The following is a 19,709-nucleotide window of genomic DNA, read 5'->3' on the forward strand; positions in this document are numbered from 1 at the left end:
GGTTGGTTCAGTTCAGAAGACACAGTAGGGAGAACCACTTAGAAATATGCCTTTATTATCTATGCAACACAGTGATGGGGCCAGCCCCTGGGAGGCATCAGTCTCTGGGGGAGGGTGTCTCGGGGAATGAAGGGAAGTCCTGGGTCATGGCTTCCACATACCATGTGGGTAGGAAGGCGTAGGGTGCATCTCGGTGTACAGACACGGTGACGGGGCCACCGGGCTCCCAGGAGAAGAGGTGGATGAGCCTGGGGGGGCAGATGGAGGCACAGGTTGAGGACAGAGGCCAAGCTGCTGGGACCCAGAGGGGAGAGGCAGACCATAGCACCTCACCTGGGGTCATCCTGGACCACAGTACTCTGGGCAAAGCTAAGAAAGGCAGCACAGAAATTCATGCACACAGAAGGATTCCAGCCGTCACGGTCATTCTGGAGGGAGCAGAAGAGGAGGCAGAAGGTTGGCAATGAGGGTGGGGACGGGAGAAGGGCAAGGCAGACCGCAGCCCCGGACACTGCACCTGTGGTCTGGAAGTGGGAGCTGGGGGTGAGGAGTGGGATACAGGTGGAAGCTGCAAATGCCATTGTCTTACCCTGACATATTCAAACATCTCCATGGTGGGAAAGGTCTTGAGGGAACAGATGAAACCCTCTGGGTTACGGAAGCCAGCAACAACATTTGGAACCGCAGGAAGAAATGACTGAGCCCACCATTTCAGGAGCTTGTGCCTGTCAGAAAAGGCCAGGGGTCACTGCCCAGCCCCTCCATCCTGCTCTCACCTTCAGGCTTCATGCTCCCCAAGCCTTTTTCCCACCTTCAACTCTAGGCTCTTGTCCTGCTTGCCCCCATCCCAAACCTGTAGAAACTTTTCCACTGGCCAGGGCTGTGCATCTCCTTGGAGGTCTTGAGCTCCACATAGCAGCTGGGGGGCTGTGTGGATGGTGCCTGAGGGTCTGTGCAGTCTACCTCCCCTGAGAAGAGCAGGGGATGGTTTCCCAGGCGGCTGCGTAGCACAGAGCAGAAGGCCATGTTGGTGTTAATGTCTCCAGAAGGGTCTGGGGAACCTCCGGGCTTGTCTGCACAAGGAGAAAAGCAGCAGCAAGGTGGTGGTGGTGGTGGGATTTCTCAATCACTAGGTAAAGGGGAAGGACTACAGAGTAGGGGCAACTCTCACCTGCACACATGTACTGCTCAAACTTGTAGCCCATGTACATAAGCTCCCGGAGAAGGGGTGGCCGAGCAAGCCTCTGAGCCCGAGCAGCTGGAGTCTCCACCTCACTCAGGTACAGTGTTCCCTGGAACCGGGAGGCTGCCAGCTGCCAGCCCTCCTGTCGTTCATATGGTGTTGTCAGAAGTTTTGTAAGGTGCCCCCGCCATGTCACTATGGCCCCTGCCAGCCAGCCTGGACCCCTGAGAGAGAGGAGTTAGAAGTTGGAGGGTTGACACAAGCATTAGCTCTGGATGGTTCCCCCAAAGAATAGCTTAAGTTCCTTCTGAGGACGGTTCTCACATCAGCTCTAGCTCTCCTAATGGGTGTTCTGTGTCCTAGGCTTATCTCACCCCTCCAGTTGACCTCGATGCTCCAGGAGCCAACGTAGCAGGTGGTCCAGCCCCTCCCGGACTTCCTCATCTCGGGGCTGGTATCGGTCAGGGTATCCGTCTCTGAGGTCAAAGTCAGGGCCTGGACCATTGGTGGGTGGTGGGCTGTAATAGCGCAGGGCTCGGGAATCTCCGTGATACTGGCGTTGTGCATCCAGGGAGAAGCAGCCCAGTTCGGAAGGGCGTCGGTAGAAAGGAAAGGGCCCAGAGTAGAGGACAGGCTCCGTGGGTAGCGAAGGCGCTGGGCGGGGAAGTTTGTTCCTAGGCTCTGCTACCTCTATTTTCTCAATCCTCCTCTTGGTCCCTTTGGGCTCCATGAGGTCCTGGAAGGGGGGAAATTCCCATTTTATAGAAACTACTGAGGCCTGGAGAAGGGCGACTAGGGGTCAGACCTTGGCGAGTCTCCCGATTGCCAGGCTCTAGACTTGGAGCCTCCGGGCTCCAGCCCCTCAAACAGAACCTAGCCAGGTGCACATCCCACTTCTTCCCGTGGCCTCTACCCTCGATCTCCAGCCCTCCAAATGCAGGGAGGTCGGAAGGAAGTTTGGACTCAGATCATGGATCTGGTTACCTCAAAGCTCCACAACTTTGACTTCCATCCACCTCCACAGAGCTATGATGTCATGGCAGGCAGGTCAAAAGCCGAAGAGGGGTGCAAAAGTGGGTTTCTGCTTTTGGTGACGCAATCATTCAGCGACAGTGACAGGCAACCCCTCAGAGGCGGGGGTGCGGGGGTGCTGGGCTTTACACCAAGAGGCTGATTACGACGTGGCCGCCGGGCGCCCTCCGTACATGAGTGCTCTTGGGGGAGCTGATCAGCAACCAGTCCCGGGCCCGCGGTGACGCTGTTGCGGTATCCGCATTAACACCGCCCCTCGCACTTAGGGCCCGAGAGCAGACAGGCTGACGCCTCTTTCGTCATCACGTCGACACTAGGCCAACTGGAGTCCAAGGAGGAACGCCTAGGGAGCCTACACGTCACTGTTCTGCGCCGGAAGACCCTATTTCACGCCCTCTTTCGGCCCGCAGCCCCAGGTCAACACCGTAAAAGCCTCAAGTTCCGGGATATGAACCGCAAGAGGCAACGTCTGGTCCCGGAGACCTTCGGACTGAAGAGGCGGCGGGAGCAAGGGGATACAGAAGCGGATCCTCTGAGGGGAGAGTCAGGTAACCATGGCAACCCGAGGGCGGAGCTAAAGGCTCCATCTGAAAGTGGCCTAGCCTCGGGGCGAGGGTGACTAGCACCTCCTTAGGTGTATCTCCCCTCCCCAGTTCACCTGTCAGTGACAGGGTCTCTCCCCCAGAGTCGGCGCGCGCTGCTGTAGCGGAGCTGGTGCGGCTGTTCCCGCGAGGCCTGTTCGAGGATGCGCTACCGCCCATCGTACTGAGGAGCCAGGTGTACAGCCTCGTGCCGGATCGGACGGTGGCCGACCGGCAGCTGGTGAGGGGCGTCCGAGAGATAGCTGGAGGCCCCTTCCTGGCCTCGCGGGCTCTCCCAGGTTATCTGTCACTGAAACGGTCGGTCCACCAGCCATTCAACCATTCAGCCATTCAGCAAGAGTTTATTGGCCAGGCACTTTACCAGGCACTGCGGTGCTAGGGCGAAGGCGATAAACCCTGTTAAAAGATCCTCGGCTGGAGAGGACATAGCAAGACACGGAGGCTTCCCCAGGATTTGGGGGAAACTGAGTCACCGGGCTGGAAATGCAAGCAGAGGTCAAATCATGATGAGCCTTGTACATCAGTGTTGTTTCCGCCTTATCCTCAAGGTGATGAACTGGTAGTGAATGTTGAACATGAGCAGGAATGATGTATGGAGTGGATTGAAGGTGTGTTGTGATCTGGCAGGGAGATCAATTAGATAGATATTGCTCCTGAGAACTGGTGAAGGCCTAAGTTAGGGCAGTGTAGGAGGGAGGGAGAAGAGAAGTAAGAGTGAGGGATGTGGAGAGTGAGGAGGTGGGAGGAATCCAGGGTATTTCTCAGGTTTTCCAGCTAACAGATTGGGTAGTTGTTGGAGCAAATAGAGTAGAAGCAGGTGGAATTGCTGTTTTATTCAGTTTTGTACAGGTTGAGTTGGAACTGCTTGTGGAGCCTCCAAAGACAAATGAGTAGTAAGCAGTTGAATATGGGGGTTTGGAGAGAATTCTAGGGTAGTGATGTAGAATTGCAAGTCATCGAGTGTCAGTTGTTTGTTCAGCCTGTGGTTAAGATCAGATCTAGTGAAAAGAGTGAGTGAACGAGTGATTTCTAACCTTTTTATAAGCTTTAGAAGGTAATGAAAGCTATGGCTCCCTTCTTTCCCCCGCAAAAAGCATATATGCCACATATACACAAAATATGTACAATTAATGCTTGGAGATACCATCATTTATGGCAATATTTCTCAAAGTGTGGCTTGAGTTCTACCTGTATCAGAATTACCTGGGCTGCTTGTTCAAAAATACAGGTTCCTGGGACTCACTTAAAATAATGAATTAAGATCTTTTGGAGTGGGATCTAGGAATCTACATTTTCTAAGTATTGCCCTAAATGGTTCTCAGTGTGCCTTAAAATTTGACAACCACCAATATAAGGGGAAAGCAGAAGAAGAGGCCTGTTGTGAAAATAAAGAGATATTCAAGAAGGTGAGAGTAGTTGGCAGTGTTAGAACCTGTAATTCAAGGCAGTAGTCAGTGAAGATGTCAAGTTAAATAAAAACTGAAATCTGTTAATTGGATTTAGCAAGTAGAAGGTTAATGATGACATGTCAGGAAGAAAAGAGGAAATAAAAGAGAGACTCTTTGTAGAGTATTTGTTGTTTTTAGTCTACCAGTGTTGGCCTAGATTTTTAAAAAAGCTTTAAAAATTGCATAAAAAATATAAACATGCACCCATATAGTTTAAAAATTGTTTATAAAGCAAATACTCATTTAACCACCACCCGGGTGAGAATATAGAACATACCAGCATTCCACATATATACCATGTGATCAAATGCCCTATGTACCTGGGAAGTAATTACTATCCTGACTGGTATGATAATTGATCCCTTGGTTTTCTTTATACCACTTATGTGTGGGTCCAGAATAGCACAGCTTGGTTTTATCCAGTTTTGAACGGACAGAAATGGAATCATATTGAATATATTTATTTACATCTTGTTTTGTTAGGTGATTATATTCCAAGTTGTTGCATATAGCTATAGTTGATTCACTTTGATAGATTTCCATTTTATGAATAAAAATGATCTATTTTTTTCAATCTACTCAATTTATTTTAACACTTGTTCCTCCATTATTTATTTATTTTTTGAGTCCATATTTTTTACTCATCTGTCCATACCATCGATAAAAGGAGCATCAGACACAAGGTTGTCATAATCACATAATCACGCTGCAAAAGCTATATTATTATGCTTTCATCTTCAAGAAACATGGCTACCGGAACACAGCTCCCCTCTAGCCTCTCTAATACACCTTAAACTAAAAAGGGGATATCTGTATAATGCATAAAAATAACCTCCCAGATAACTTCTCCACTCTGTTTGAAATCTCTCAGCCACTGACACTTCATTTTGTCTTATTTCTCTCTTCCCCCTTTCAGTTGAGAAGGTTTTCTCAATTGCTTGATGCGACTCCCAGCTCATTCTAGGATTTCTGTCCCACAATGCCAGGGAGGTTTACACCCTCTGGAAGTCATGCCCCACGTAGAGAGGGGGAGGGCAGTGAGTTTGCTTGCTGTGTTGGTTGAGAGATAGGCCACATCTGAGCAGCAAAAGAGGTTCTCTGGGGGTGACTCTTAGGCCTAATTTTAAGTAGGCTTAGCCTGTTCTTTGCGGGAATAAGTTTCATATGAACAAACCCCAAAATTGTGGGCTCGGCCTATTGATTTGGTTCTCCCCACTGCTTGAGAGAATATCAGGAATTCTCCAAACGGGGATGTTGAATTTTTTCCCTTTCTCGCCATTTCCAACAAGGGGACTTTGCAGATATTTCTTTCTTCACTGTTAAATCACTCTGGGATTTATCGGGGCATCACACTGGACAAATTTACAAAATCTCATGCCCTATTCAAGGTTCCATGAACTTATGGTGTTCAATTAACCTGTCCATATAGGTTATATTAGGAAATGCACTAGTCGAAATATAAATTTTGTACCAAATAAACATTTTTTGCTTTAGTCTCACCCAGAAGTTGAAGTTTTAAAATATAAATAACCATCTATTTTCAACACCCTGTAATATTGACATTCCTTTTTTCTTCCTCATGCAAAAACATTTTTTAATTTGTACATTTAGTCACTATCATTATGCACTCTAGGTATTCCTAGATTATACCATCTCAGACTTTATTGTCTTTCCTTCTGGTTTCTATGTGACCCCAGCCCTCCTCCCTCTATCCTTTTCACATTCGGCTTCATTCAGTGTACTTACATTATTGTGCTATAATTAGGTAGTATTGTGCTATCCGTTTCTGGATTTTTACCATCCGTCTTGTTGTACAATCTATATCCCTTCAGCTCCAATTACCCAATATCTACCCTATTTCTTTCTGTTCTTAACTGAAATTCTCCAAGTTTATTCATTAATGTTAGTTCATATCAGTTATACCATATAGTATTTGTCCTTTTGTTTCTGGCTAATCTCACTCAGCATAATGTCCTCAAAGTCCATCCATATTGTTACATACTTCATGACTTTATTCTGTCTTACAGCTGTGTAATATTCCATCATATGTATATACCACAGTTTGTTTAGTCACTCGTTTGTTGATGGACACTTGGGCTGTTTCTATCTCTTTGCAATTGTAAATAATGCTGCTACAAACATTGGTGTGCAAATGTCCATTTGTGTCCTTGCCTTCATGCCCTCTGAATAGATACCTAGCAATGGTATTGCCAGAGCATAAGACATATCTGTACTTAGCTTCCTGAGGAACCGCCAAACTGCCTTCCACAGTGGTTGTACCATTTTACATTCCCACCAACAGTGGATAAGTGTGCCTCTTTCTCCGCATCCTCTCCAGCACTTGTCATTTTTTCTTTCATTGATAATGGCCATTCTGGTGGGTGTGAGATGATATCTCATTGTGGTTTTTTTTTTTTATTAATTAAAAAAAGAATTAACAAAACAATTAGAAATCATTCCATTCTACATGTACAATCAGTAATTCTTAATAACATCACATAGTTGCATATTCATCATTTCTTAGTACATTTGCATCGATTTAGAAAAAGAAATAAAAAGACAACAGAATAAGAATTAAAACAATAATAGAAAGAAAAAAGAAAAAAAAAACAAAAAACCTATACCTCACATGCAGCTTCATTCAGTGTTTTAACATAATTGCATTACAATTGGGTAGTATTGTGCTGTCCATTTCTGAGTTTTTATATCCAGTCCCGTTGTACAGTCTGTATCCCTTCAGCTCCAATTACCCCTTCTCTCTCTTTTTTTTTTTAATTAACGGAAAAAAAGAAATTAACCCAACATTTAGAAATCATACCATTCTACATATGCAATCAGTAATTCTTAACATCCTCACATAGATGCATGATCATCATTTCTTAGTACATTTGCATCGGTTTAGAAGAACTAGCAACATAACCGAAAAAGATATAGAATGTTAATATAGAGAAAAAAATAAAAGTAATAATAGTAAAATCAAAACAAAACAAAACAAAACAAAACAAAAACCTATAGCTCAGATGCAGCTTCATTCAGTGTTTTAACATGATTACTTTACAATTAGGTATTATTGTGCTGTCCAGTTTTGAGTTTTTGTATCTAGTCCTGTTACACTGTCTGTATCCCTTCAACTCCAATTGCCCATTATCTTACCCTGTTTCTACCTCCTGCTGGACTCTGTTACCAATGACATATTCCAAATTTATTCTCGAATGTCTGTTCACATCAGTGGGACCATACAGTATTTGTCCTTTAGTTTTTGGCTAGACTCACTCAGCATAATGTTCTCTAGGTCCATCCATGTTATTACATGCTTCATAAGTTTATCCTGTCTTAAAGCTGCATAGTATTCCATCGTATGTATATACCACAGTTTGTTTAGCCACTCTTCTGTTGAGATTTCGGCTGTTTCCATCTCTTTGCAATTGTAAATAACGCTGCTATAAACATTGGTGTGCAAATGTCCGTTTGTGTCTTTGTCCTTAAGTCCTTTGAGTAGATACCCAGCAATGGTATTGCTGGGTCGTATGGCAATTCTATATTCAGCTTTTTGAGGAACCGCCAAACTGCCTTCCACAGTGGTTGCACCATTTGACATTCCCACCAACAGTGGATAAGTGTGCCTCTTTCTCCGCATCCTCTCCAGCACTTGTCATTTTCTGTTTTGTTGATAATGGCCATTCTGGTGGGTGTGAGATGATATCTCATTGTGGTTTTGATTTGCATTTTCCGAATAGCCGGGGAAGTTGAGCATCTTTTCATGTGCCTTTTGACCATTTGTATTTCCTCTTCTGAGAAGTGTCTACTCATGTCTTTTGCCCATTTTGTATTGGGTTGATTGTCTTTTTGTTGTTGAGTTGAACATCTCTTTATATATTCTGGATACTAGACCCTTATCTATGTCATTTCCAAATATTGTCTCCCATTGTGTAGGCTGTCTTTTTACTTTCTTGACAAAGTTCTTTGATGCACAGAAGTGTTTAATTTTGAGGAGTTTCCATTTATGTATTTCTTTCTTCAGAGCTCATGCTTTGGGTGTAAGATCTTGGAAACTGCCTACTATTACCAGTTTTATAAGATATTCCCCTACATTTTCTTCTAAAAGTTTTGTGTTCTTTTTTTTTTTTTTAGTTTTAGTTTTTGTTTTTTTTAATTTTTTTATTAATCAAAAAAAGAAAAGAAATTAACACAACATTTAGAAATCATTCCATTCTACACATGCACTCAGTAATTCTTAGTATCATCACATAGATGTATGATCATCATTTCTTAGTACATTTGCATCGATTTAGGAAAAGAACTAGCAAAACAGCAGAAAAAGATATAGAATGTTAATATAGAGAAGAGAATTAAAATAATAATACTAATAAAAAATATATATATATAAAAAGGAAAAAGAAAAAAAAACAAAAACAAAAGATACAAACACACAGACAAACAAAAAAAACATATTTCAGGTGCAGCTTCATTCAGTGTTCCAACCTAGTTACATTACACTTAGGTATTATTGTGCTGTCCATTTTTGAGTTTTTGTATCTAGTCCTGTTGCACAGTCTGTATCCCTTCAGCTCCAATTACCCATTATGTTACCCTGTTTCTAACTCCTGCTGGTCTCTGTTACCAATGATATATTCCAAGCTGATTCTCGAATGTCGGTTCACATCAGTGGGACCATACAGTATTTGTCCTTTAGTTTTGGGCTAGACTCACTCAGCATAATATTCTCTAGGTCCATCCATGTTATTACATGCTTCATAAGTTTAGTCTGTCTTAAAGCTGCATAATATTCCATCGTAGGTATACGCCACAGTTTGTTTAGCCACTCGTCTGTTGATGGACATTTTGGCTGTTTCCATCTCTTTGCAATTGTAGATAATGCTGCTATAAACACTGGTGTGCAAATGTCCGTCTGTGTCTTTGCCCTTAAGTCCTTTGAGTAGATACCTAGCAGTGGTATTGCTGGGTCGTAATCCATTCTGCCATTCTATGTCTTTTGATTGGGAAATTCAGTCCATTAACTTTTAGTATTATTACTGTTTGGATAATATTTTCCTCTACCATTTTGACTTTTGTATTATATATATCATATCTGATTTTCCTTCTTTCTACACTTTACTCCATACCTCTCTCTTCTGTCTTTTCGTATCTGACTCTAGTGCTCCCTTTAGTATTTCTTGCAGAGCTGGTCTCTTGGTCACAAATTCTCTCAGTGACTTTTTGTCTATAAATGTTTTAATTTCTCCTTCATTTTTGAAGGACAGTTTTGCTGGATATAGGAGTCTTGGTTGGCAGTTTTTCTCTTTTAGTAATTTAAATATATCATCCCACTGTCTTCTAGCTTCCATGGTTTCTGTTGAGAAATCTACACATAGTCTTATTGGGTTTCCCTTGTATGTGACAGATTGTTTTTCTCTTGCTGCTTTCAAGATCCTCTCTTTCTCTTTGATCTCTGACATTCTAACTAGTAAATGTCTTGGAGAACGCCTATTTGAGTCTATTCTCTTTGGGGTGCGCTGCACTTCTTGGGTCTGTAAATTTAGGTCTTTCATAAGAGTTGGGAAATTTTCAGTGATAATTTCTTCCATTAGTTTTTCTCCTCCTTTTCCCTTCTCTTCTCCTTCTGGGATACCCACAACACGTATATTTGTGCACTTCATATTGTCATTCAGTTCCCTGATCCCCTGCTCAAGTTTTTCCATTCTTTTCCCTATAGTTTCTGTTTCTTTTTGGAATTCAGATGTTCCATCCTCCAGTTCACTAATTGTAGCTTCTGTCTCTTTAGATCTACCATTGTAGGTATCCATTGTTTTTTCCATTTTTTCTTCTTTGTCCTTCACTCCCATAAGTTCTGTGATTTGTTTTTTCAGATTTTCTATTTCTTCTTTTTATTCAGCCCATGTCTTCTTCATGTCCTCCCTCAATTTATTGATTTGGTTTTTGAAGAGTTTTTCCATTTCTGTTCGTATATTCAGCATTAGTTGTCTCAGCTCCTGTATCTCATTTGAACTATTGGTTTGTTCCTTTGACTGGGCCATATCTTCAATTTTCCGAGCGTCATCGATTATTTTCTGCTGGTGTCTGGGCATTTGATCAGATTTCCCTGGGTGTGGGACCCGGCTGGTTGAAAGGTTTTTCTGTGAAATCTCTGGGCTCTGTTTTTCTTTTCCTGCCCAGTAGGTGGCACTCGTGGCGCTCGTCTGTCTGCGGGTCCCACCAGTAAAAGATGCTGTGGCTCCTTTAACTTGCCAATCCGAATCTCACAGTCGGCCCGGGAAGCTGCGCGTGGAGGGGGTGTCGCTGGCCGCCGCGGCTTGGGGGAGTGCCGGTCCAAATTGCCCAGCTGGCCCGAGACACCAAGCGTGGCGGGAGGGGCCCGCTATCCAACGTTCCCAGTCAGACCGGGGAGCCACGTGCATGGAGGGGACCCCAGTCACCAGCCGCCCCGGCCGGGAAAACGCGTGCCCCTCGGGTATCTCACCGCAGCGGATTCTCCCTGCCCGTTCAGCCGTTCCAGAATGGGGTACGCTGTCTTTTTGGTCTCTGTCGTGGCTCCGGGAGCTGTTTCGTATTGTTTCTGTTTCTTTAGTTGCTGTTCTGGAGGAGGAACTAAGACCCGTGCATCTTACTAAGCCACCATCTTCTCCGAAAGTCAAGTTTTGTGTTCTTAGATCTAATGTTTAGGTCTTTGATCCATTTTGAGTTAATTTTTGTATAGGGTGTGAGATATGGATCCTCATTCATTCTTTTGCATATGGATATCCAGTTCACTAAGCACCATGTATTGAAGAGACTGTTGTGTCCCAGATGAGTTGGCTTGACTGCCTTATCTAAGATCAATTCTCCATAGATGAGAGGATCTATATCTGAACACTCTATTTGATTCCGTTGGTCAGTATATCTATCTTTTATGCCAGTACCATGCTGTTTTGATGACTGTATCTTCGTAATTCGCCTTAAAGTTAGGTAGTGTGAGACTTCCAACTTCATTTTTCTTTCTCAGGATATTTTTTAGCTATTCAGGGCACCCTGCCCTCCCAGATAAATTTGGGTATTGGTTTTTCTATTCCCGAAAAGTAAGTTTTTGGGATTTTAATTGGTATTGAATTGAATCTATAAATCAATTTAGGTAGAATTGACATCTTAACTATATTTAGTCTTCTAATCCATAAACATGGTATGCCCTTCATTTATTTAGGTCTTCTGTGATTTCTTTTAACAATTTCTTTTAGTTTTCTTTGTATAGGTCTTTTGTATGCTTAGTTAAATTTATTCCTAAATATTTTATTCTTTTGGTTGCAGTTGTAAATGCAATTTTACAATTAATATGAAAAATTTTTTTTCTTGATTTCCTCCTCAGAAAATGGTCTGTTCTTGTGAAGGAAACTGTTTTTCTAGGAATTTGTTAATTTCATCTAAATTTTCAAATTTCTTGGTATAAGGTTTGTAATATTCTCATTTTATTGTGGTTGAGTCTGTACTAATGACCTTTTTTTCCATTCCTTATTTTGATTGTGTGTGCTTTTTCTAGTTTTTTTTTTTTTGTCTTTTCCCCCTCCCTTTTTCTTGATCAGTCTCTCAGTTATCAGTTTTAATAGTCTTTCAGGGAATCAACATTTGTCTTTGCTCTTCTCTATTATATTCATGCTTTCTATTTCATTTATCTTTGTTTCCTTCTACTTTGGGGTTTATTTTACTTTATTTTTCACATTAATTTCCAGCCTCTCTTCTTTTCTGATATATGCCTTTAAGACTGTAATTTCACTCTAAGTATTGCTTTAGTTTCATTTCACTGTTGTGGTAGTTAGATTCAGTTGTCAACTTGGCCAGGTGAAGGTGCCTAGTTTTCTGTTGCTGTGGCCATGAGCCAATGGTACATGAACCTCATCTGTCGCTGATTACATCTGCAGTCAGCTAGGAGGCATGTCTGCTGCAATGAGTGACATTTGACTTAATTGACTGGTGCTTAAATGAGAGAACGCAATGTAGCACAGCCTAAGCAGCTCGGCATTCTTCATCTCAGCACTAGCAGCTCAGCCCAGGCCTTTGGAGATGCAGAAAGAAGTCACCCTGGGGAAAGTTGTTGGAACCCAGGGGCCTGGAGAGAAGACCAGCAGAGACCATCCTGTGCCTTCCATGTAAGAAAGAACCTCAGTGGAAAGTTAGCTACCCTTCCTCTGAAGAACTAACAAAATAAATCCCCTTTTATTAAAAACCAATCCATCTCTGGTGTGTTGCATTCCGGCAGCTAGCAAACTAGAATAACTGTCATTCAGTTAAAAATATTTTGTAGCTTTCTTTGTGATTTTTTTTCCTTTGGTTCCTTGGATTAATTAGAAATGAAGGTCTTAATTTCCACATTCATGAGGATTTTCTTCTTACCTTTTTGTTATCGATTTCTTGCATAAATTGCATTGTGGCCAGATGATATACTCGATATGATTTCATTCATTTGAAATTTATTGGGACTTGCTTTGTGCTATATGATTAGTTTTGCTGAATGTTTTATGTATAATTGAAGGAAAAATGTGTATTATTCAGATATTAATTTCTTGGTAACTGAAATTATGTTGAAATCTCTGTATCTTCAGTAATTAATTTTTCTATTTGTTCTATGAACTTATGAGCGTTGGATTAATATGCTCCACTATGATTGTGGATTTGTCATTTTCTCTTCATCTGTTACCCCTACCTTTTTCTCTCTTTCTAGGATTCCAATTAAACATACCTTAGACCTTCTCTTTATGTCCTTGAAGTCTCTTATCTTCTTTTCAGGTTTTTTTTTTATTCTATTATATTCTGGTTAGTTTAAAAAAGTCTGTTTTATACATTAATAGCTTTTTATTCAGCTGTGTCTAATCTAGTAAACCCATCAATTGAGTCGATATCATTTACTTTATGTTTCAGTTCTAGATTTTCTACTTGGATATTTTTTTCCAAATCTGTTGTCACTTTTTTCTTCACATTTTTAAATGTTTTTTTATTGTTAAATATACATACAAAGTAAAAACAATGATTTTTAAAATACACTCCAACAAGTAGTTACAGAACAGATTTCAGAGTTTCTGATGAGTTACCATTCCACTATTTCAGATTTTTCCTTCTAGCTGCTCCAGAATACTGGAGTCTAGAAGAAATATTTTTTCTTTTTTGTGAAAAATAACATACATACAAAAAAGCAATAAATTTCAAAGTACATTGCAATAATTAGTTGTAGAACAGATTTCAGAGTTTGGTATGGGTTACAATTCCACAATTTTAGGTTTTTATTTCTAACTGCTCTAAGGTACTGGAGGCTAAAAGAACTATCAGTATAATGATTCAGCAATCGTACCCATTTGTTAAACCTGACCTTCTCTGTATAACTCCACCATCACCTTTGATCTTTCTCTCACTCTTTAAGGGTATTTGGGCTGTGCCCACTCTAACTTTTTCATGTTGGAAGGGGCTGTTGATAATATGGAATGGGGAATGGAACTACTTTATGTTCTGGAGAAGCTGGCCCCTCTGCATTTCAGGACTTATCTGATCCAGGGGTACATCTGGAAGTTGTAGGTTTCTGGAAAGTTACCCTAGTGCACAGAACCTTTGTAGAATCTTATATAATGCCCTATGTATACTTTAAGGTTGGCAGGAATGGTTTTGGTTGGGAGTTGGCAAGTTATGGTAGAAAGCAATGTCTAACTGAAGCTTGTGTAAGAGTGACCTCCAGAGTAGGTTCTTGTATTTGAACTCTCTCAGCCATTGATACCTTATTTGTTGCACTTCTTTTCCCTCTTTTGGTCAGGATGGCATTGTTGATCCCATGGTGCCAGGGCCAGTCTCATCCTGGGTGTCATTTCCCATGCCACCAGGGAGACTTTCATCCCTGGATGTCATGTCCCACGTAGGGGGAAGGGCAATGGTTTCATTTGCAGAATTGGGCTTAGAGAGAGAGAGAGAGACCACATCTGGGCAACAAAAGAGGTTCTCTGGAGGTGACTCTTAGGCATACCTATAGGTAGGCTAAGCTTCTTAGCTACTGTTCTAGTTTGCTAGCTATCAGAATGCAGTGTACCAGAAACAGAATAGCTTTTAAAAAGGGGAATTTACTAAGTTGCAAGTTTACAGTTCTAAAGCTGTGAAAATGTCCAAGTTAAAGCAAGTCTGTAGAAATGTCCAATATAAAGCACCCAGGGAAAGATACCTTGGTTCAAGAAGGCCGATGATGTTTAGGGTTTCTCTGTCAGCTAGAAGGGTACATGGCAAACATGGTGTCATCTGCTGGCTTTCTCTCCAGCTCCCTGGGAGGCATTTTCCTTCTCTATCTCCAAATGTCGCTGGCTGGTGAACTCTCTGCTTCGTGGTGCTGCAGCATTCTCTGCTCTGTGAATCTCCTCCATTCTCCAAAATGTTTCCTCTTTTATAGCATTCCAGTGAACTAATCAAGACCCATCCAAATGAGTGGAAACATGTCTCTACCTAATCCAGCTTACCAACCACTCTTGATTGAGTCACATCTCCAGGGAGATGATCTAATTACAGTTTCAAACATACAGTACTGAATAGGGATTAGAAGAAACAGCTGCCTTTACAAAATGGAATTAGAATTAAAACAGGCTTTTCTAGGGTACATACATCCTTTCAAACTGACATACTTCCCCGGGAGTGTTTTCCTTCTTCATCTCCAAAGGTCTCTGGCTGCGTGGGCTCTCGTGGCTCTTTCCAAAGTGTTTCATCTTTTAAAGGATTCCAGTAAACTAATCAAGACCCACCTGGAATGGGTAGAGTCACATTCCTCTAATCAAAGGGTGCGTCACATCTCCATGGAGGTAATCTAATCAAGTTTTCACCCTGCAGTGCTGAGTAGGGATTAAAAGAAGAGGCTGCCTCCATAAGATGGATCAGGATTAAAATATCGCTTTTCTAGGACAATATAATCAACATCTATGGCTTGAGGTTTTTTGGACCCCACTTTAAATCTGCACAAAGGATCTTGTGATTCTATTTCTCAGAGATTATTTTTCCCGTTTCCTTATGGGTTTAGATCTCAAGGCAGCACTTTTTATAGCCCCTGGAGGTGTGTCGGGGGCCATGTTAATTCTGGTTCACTCTTACCCTGACCACAGGGTTCTTTGGAGTGACTTGTGCTCTGACTTTTGTTTTTTTCAAGTTCATTTTGTATTATCAAACCAAAACAACATGCAACGTGAACATTCTTAACATACAAACATTCCGTGTATGGTGTACAATCAATGGCTCACAATATCATCACATAGTAATATATTCATCACCATGACCATTTTTTAGAGCATTTGCATCACTCCAGAAAAAGAAATAAAAAGAAAAAAGAATAAACTCACACATACCATATCCCTTACCCCTTCCTCTCATTGACCACTAGTATTTCCATCTATTCAATAGATTTTAACCTTTGTTCCCCCTATTTTTTTCTATACCCCTTACCACTCCCTTTCATTGTTCACTAGTATTTCAATCTACTAAATTTATTTTAACATTTGTTCCCCCTATTATTTATTTATTTTTAATCCATATTTTTTACTCATCTGTCAATATTGTAGATAAAAGGAGCATCAGACACAAGGTTTTCACAATCACCTTGTCACATTGTGAAAGCTGTATCATAAATACATTCATCTTTAAGAAACATGGCTACTGGAACACAACTCCACTTCATGCACTTCCCTCTAGCCTCTCTATTACACCTTAAACTAAAAAGGTGGTATCTATAAAATGCGTACAAATAACCTCCAGGATAACCTTTGACTCTGTTTGAAGTCTCTCAGTGACTGACAGTTTCTTTTTTCTCATTTCTCTCGTTCCCCTTTTGGTCTAGAAGGTTTTCTCAATCCCTTGATGCTGAGTTCCAGCTCATTCTAGGATTTCTGTCCCATGTTGCCAGGGAGGTTTGCACTCCTGGGTGTCATGTCCCATGTTGGGGTGTGGGGGGTGGGCAATGAGTTTGCTTGCCGTATTGGCTGAGAGAGAGACAGGCCACACTGTATGCTTTGACTTTTGTTCCTTTCACCCCATTAGATAAAAACTGAGACACAGATTTGCCTAAATCGGCAGATAGCTCCCTACTCCAATTGTTCTTTGAGTTCTTACTTTCACTTAGATATTATATTAGTCTGGTAATTACTTATTATTCTTGTGAACTTTTTAATGCACAAACAATTTAAAGAATAATATTTTAGCCAGCATTTTCACTAGTTTTCAGAGTGGATTGGTTTTTGCCATATTCCTGGAAGGAGTTCTGGTTTACTTGTATTTGTTTTAAACATTTTATCCCATACTCCTCCCCATCTGCACCCACCCCTTGTCTAGACTCTTAGTTCCTGGAGGAAGAGCCCCTGTCTTAATCACTAGTTTATCTAGTGCCTGGCGTATGTCTGGGCTTAGAAAATATGTATGGATTGTTTGACAGATAACTGGTGGGGAGAGTGGATGGGAGGGTAGTTTGGAAAAGGCCCCCTGGAGGGCAACTCAGTTCTCCCCTTTACGAAGAGAAAAACTGCCCCCCATTCTGGCAAATAAAATTTTTCTGCCTCTAGCTGCCTAGAAATCTAACAGAGCGTCTTACCCTGATACCCTTCTTTTCACTCCCATTTGTCTGGAGACAGAAGGAGCTTCAAGAGCAGGGGGAGATCAGAGTCATCCAGCTGGGTTTTGACTTGGATGCCCATGGAATTGTCTTCACCGAGGACTACAGGACCAAAGTGCGTGGGACTGTGTGTGCGTGTGCATGAGTGTTGGGGACAGTGGAATGGGGAAACAGAAATTTAAAAAGAGACAATTCTTGATCCCCACTCCACAGAGTGGGACAGGCTGAGTATAGTAATATGAGAGAGGGAGGATGGTTATTAGAAGTTGAAGGACCCAAGCTAGAGGGAGAGGACTGTTGTTTCAGGGTGAAAGTGGGTGGAGGCTGAGGAGGGGGCCCAGACCATGACCCTCATTGTGGGTTCCAGGTTCTCAAGGCGTGCGATGGCCGACCTTATGCTGGGGCAGTGCAGAAGTTTCTGGCTTCAGTATTTCCAGCCTGTGGTGACCTTAGCTTCCAGCAGGAGCAGATGACACAGACTTTTGGCTTCAGGGATCCAGAGATCACGTGAGACTTGGGGGACCAATGGAATCAGGCATCTGGCACCTCCCTGCCTCTGTCCAATCCCATCCAGCTTGTTCTTTCCTTCTGGAGTACCTGCCTCCAAAAGGCTGATTATTCTTTTTAGTAAAATGACCTAAGTTTGTATTCTTCCACCTAAGAGAGGAGGTCTGTCTTACCTAGGTCCTTGGAAAAAACCCCAGACTGCAATTCAGGAGATGTGGGTGGCTGCTCATGCATTTAGGGCCCTGGCTGCAACCATAAATGCCTAATGTGGATTGTGCTGGGACTAAAAGGATATACACTTTGAGAGTTCACATTCAAATTGAAAATGCCCGAAACTGTCAAGACATAAACAAAAGTATAATTCTGGGGGGCTGTATCTGGCTCAGACTTCCTACTTGATAACCCTTGGTATACACGAAAGTATACATTGTGAAGTGCTGGTCTCCTGTGGGGAAGCAGGCCTGCAGGTAGCTGCTTTCAGTAGGATTGGTAGGAGCTCTGGTGAGGTATGCATTATTTCTCCCCTGGAATGGGGAGGGAGTATGTGTTAGGGAATGCAGTCAGGGAGGACTTCTGAAAGGAAATTCTGTTTTAATGAATAAGTAATAGTAACAGAAATAGAAGGGGTAGAGGGAGGGCATCCTGGCAGAGGCATGGAAGCTATAAACAAAGGCAGGGAAGCCATAAACAGCATGGTGGAGAGGTGGGGTTTTTGTTATCCAGGCCTTCTTACCTGGCTTCCCATATTTCTGGGAACTTGGCATCCCAATGTTAATAGGTGAAGATGAAGAGGGCGGGAGGGGTGGTTCTCAGAGCCCAGGCCTCATCTCTCCTGGCTTCCCACTCCCCTCAGGCAGCTGGTGAACGCTGGCGTACTCACTGTCCGTGATGCTGGGAGCTGGTGGTTAGCCGTGCCTGGAGCTGGGAGATTCATCAAGTGTTTTGTTAAAGGTATCCCTGTCTGTAGCTCAGATCCTTTATCCCCTCAAGAGTACCTTTTGGCAGGTCCTCAGACCTCCAGGCCCTATTCACTTTTCCCCTCACCCGGGCCACCTCTCCTTAGGGCGCCAGGCTGTCCTCCGCATGGTCCGGAAGGCCAAGTACCGGGAGCTACTCCTATCGGAGCTTCTGGGCCGGCGGGCACCTGCCGCGGTACGGCTCGGCCTCGCCTACCATGTGCATGACCTCATTGGGGCCCAGCTGGTGGACTGGTGAGTCTTGCCCCCCACCCCCTGGCCAGGTGACACAGAACAATGACCCAAAGTTAGTTTTCCTCCCGCTTGGGCTTAATCCACTTGTGAAGCCCAGCTCCTCTCTCATTCTTCTCTGGAGCCCAGGAACATCCCTTGCCAAGTTCCAAGTTTTCCCCAAACCTTGGGCCTGGGCACCTGGCCCCAGCCTTGTCTTTCTCCTGCACAGTATCTCCACCACTTCTGGGACCCTCCTTCGCCTGCCAGAGACGTGAGGATTCTGCTCGTCACTGCACATCCCCTCAGAGTGGGGTTAGAGGGGCCCAGGAGTGCTGGCCCACAGCGGCTGAGATGGGTCACCTTAGGAAGGCTTGGGAGCCAGGATGAGTGTTTGGCTTGCATCTGCACAAGCAGACGTGACTGCTTTTGTTTACATGGGCTCTGACTCAGCGATGGGGTTTAGGCAATTCTTCTCTGCCCTTCCATGGAATGGAGTTAGAAACTATGCCAAGGACTCTCATGTAAAGCAAGTGCATATGCTACTCTGTCTTGGGATAGCAAGGTAGGATTTCTGGGAAGGCTGGTGAAGGAGGGCAGGGTTTTCTTTCTTACGTGTTGGTGCTGAAATTGCTAAATAAAGTACTTCTGCCCATGATGTTTTCTGGATGTTCTTTGTTTTAATGTGATACGTGTGTTTGGGTGCCTCATTTGTGGGTAGAGCCACAAACTAAGCCAAACTTAGGCCTGAGCTTTACTTCATGGTTCAGAGGGGAAAAGGATTGAATTTGACATTCAGATCAGTTCTTCCTGTGAGGTGCTGATCTTCTGAACCACAGAATTTCTGTTAGGACCTACAAAAAGCAAAAACCTAGGATAGTTCAGTTTCTGTGGGGGTGAAAGTCAGAGACAAATGTCTTATAAGCCATCCTTGTTTTGTTAGGACCTCTAAATGGCCGTCCTGTCTGAACCGCATTGGGCCCTTGTACACCCATATGTACATGAGGAGGTACGCTTAGATATATGATACACCTGGTGGCAGGGGATTGCCCAGTGGACTGAGATGAGAAAGGCTAACAGCGAAGGATAGGATTGCTCTCTAGGCTATGGTTCCCTCAGAGACCCAGGTGTCCTGGCTTTCCCTGCCCC

At 43.0% G+C, this 19,709-nt stretch overlaps 2 protein-coding genes across 2 annotated transcripts; one reads left to right on the forward strand and one right to left on the reverse strand.

Moving 5' to 3' along the window:
• Positions 1–38: 38 nt before the first annotated feature.
• DXO (decapping exoribonuclease) lies at positions 39–2,973 on the reverse strand. The gene is made up of 7 exons (XM_077161388.1): positions 2,168–2,973; positions 1,558–1,919; positions 1,172–1,407; positions 854–1,073; positions 590–725; positions 334–428; positions 39–248 (listed from the first exon to the last, which is right to left on the reverse strand). The coding sequence occupies exons 2-7, from the start codon at positions 1,911–1,913 to the stop codon at positions 98–100; spliced, it is 1,194 nt and encodes a 397-aa protein (XP_077017503.1). The 5' UTR covers positions 1,914–1,919; positions 2,168–2,973; the 3' UTR covers positions 39–97.
• WHR1 (winged helix repair factor 1) lies at positions 2,453–19,695 on the forward strand. Its single transcript, XM_077161394.1, has 7 exons — positions 2,453–2,763; positions 2,901–3,037; positions 16,886–16,981; positions 17,234–17,373; positions 18,227–18,324; positions 18,437–18,584; positions 18,793–19,695. The coding sequence occupies exons 1-7, from the start codon at positions 2,664–2,666 to the stop codon at positions 18,836–18,838; spliced, it is 765 nt and encodes a 254-aa protein (XP_077017509.1). The 5' UTR covers positions 2,453–2,663; the 3' UTR covers positions 18,839–19,695.
• Positions 19,696–19,709: the final 14 nt, after the last annotated feature.

This window comes from Tamandua tetradactyla, chromosome 5 (assembly GCF_023851605.1).
Source record: "Tamandua tetradactyla isolate mTamTet1 chromosome 5, mTamTet1.pri, whole genome shotgun sequence".
NCBI lineage: Eukaryota > Metazoa > Chordata > Mammalia > Pilosa > Myrmecophagidae > Tamandua > Tamandua tetradactyla.

Excerpts from the sequence above, each read along its gene's own strand:
- WHR1 (XM_077161394.1), top strand. The coding sequence starts at position 2,664 with ATGAACCGCAAGAGGCAACGTCTGGTCCCGGAGACCTTCGGACTGAAG. Across the intron at positions 17,374-18,226 it reads TTCAGGGATCCAGAGATCAC|GCAGCTGGTGAACGCTGGCG; the intron begins GTGAGACTTGGG and ends CACTCCCCTCAG. Across the intron at positions 18,325-18,436 it reads CATCAAGTGTTTTGTTAAAG|GGCGCCAGGCTGTCCTCCGC; the intron begins GTATCCCTGTCT and ends ACCTCTCCTTAG.
- DXO (XM_077161388.1), bottom strand. The coding sequence starts at position 1,913 with ATGGAGCCCAAAGGGACCAAGAGGAGGATTGAGAAAATAGAGGTAGCA. Across the intron at positions 1,408-1,557 it reads CATCGAGGTCAACTGGAGGG|GGGTCCAGGCTGGCTGGCAG; the intron begins GTGAGATAAGCC and ends CCTCTCTCTCAG. Across the intron at positions 249-333 it reads GTGGTCCAGGATGACCCCAG|GCTCATCCACCTCTTCTCCT; the intron begins GTGAGGTGCTAT and ends CTGCCCCCCCAG.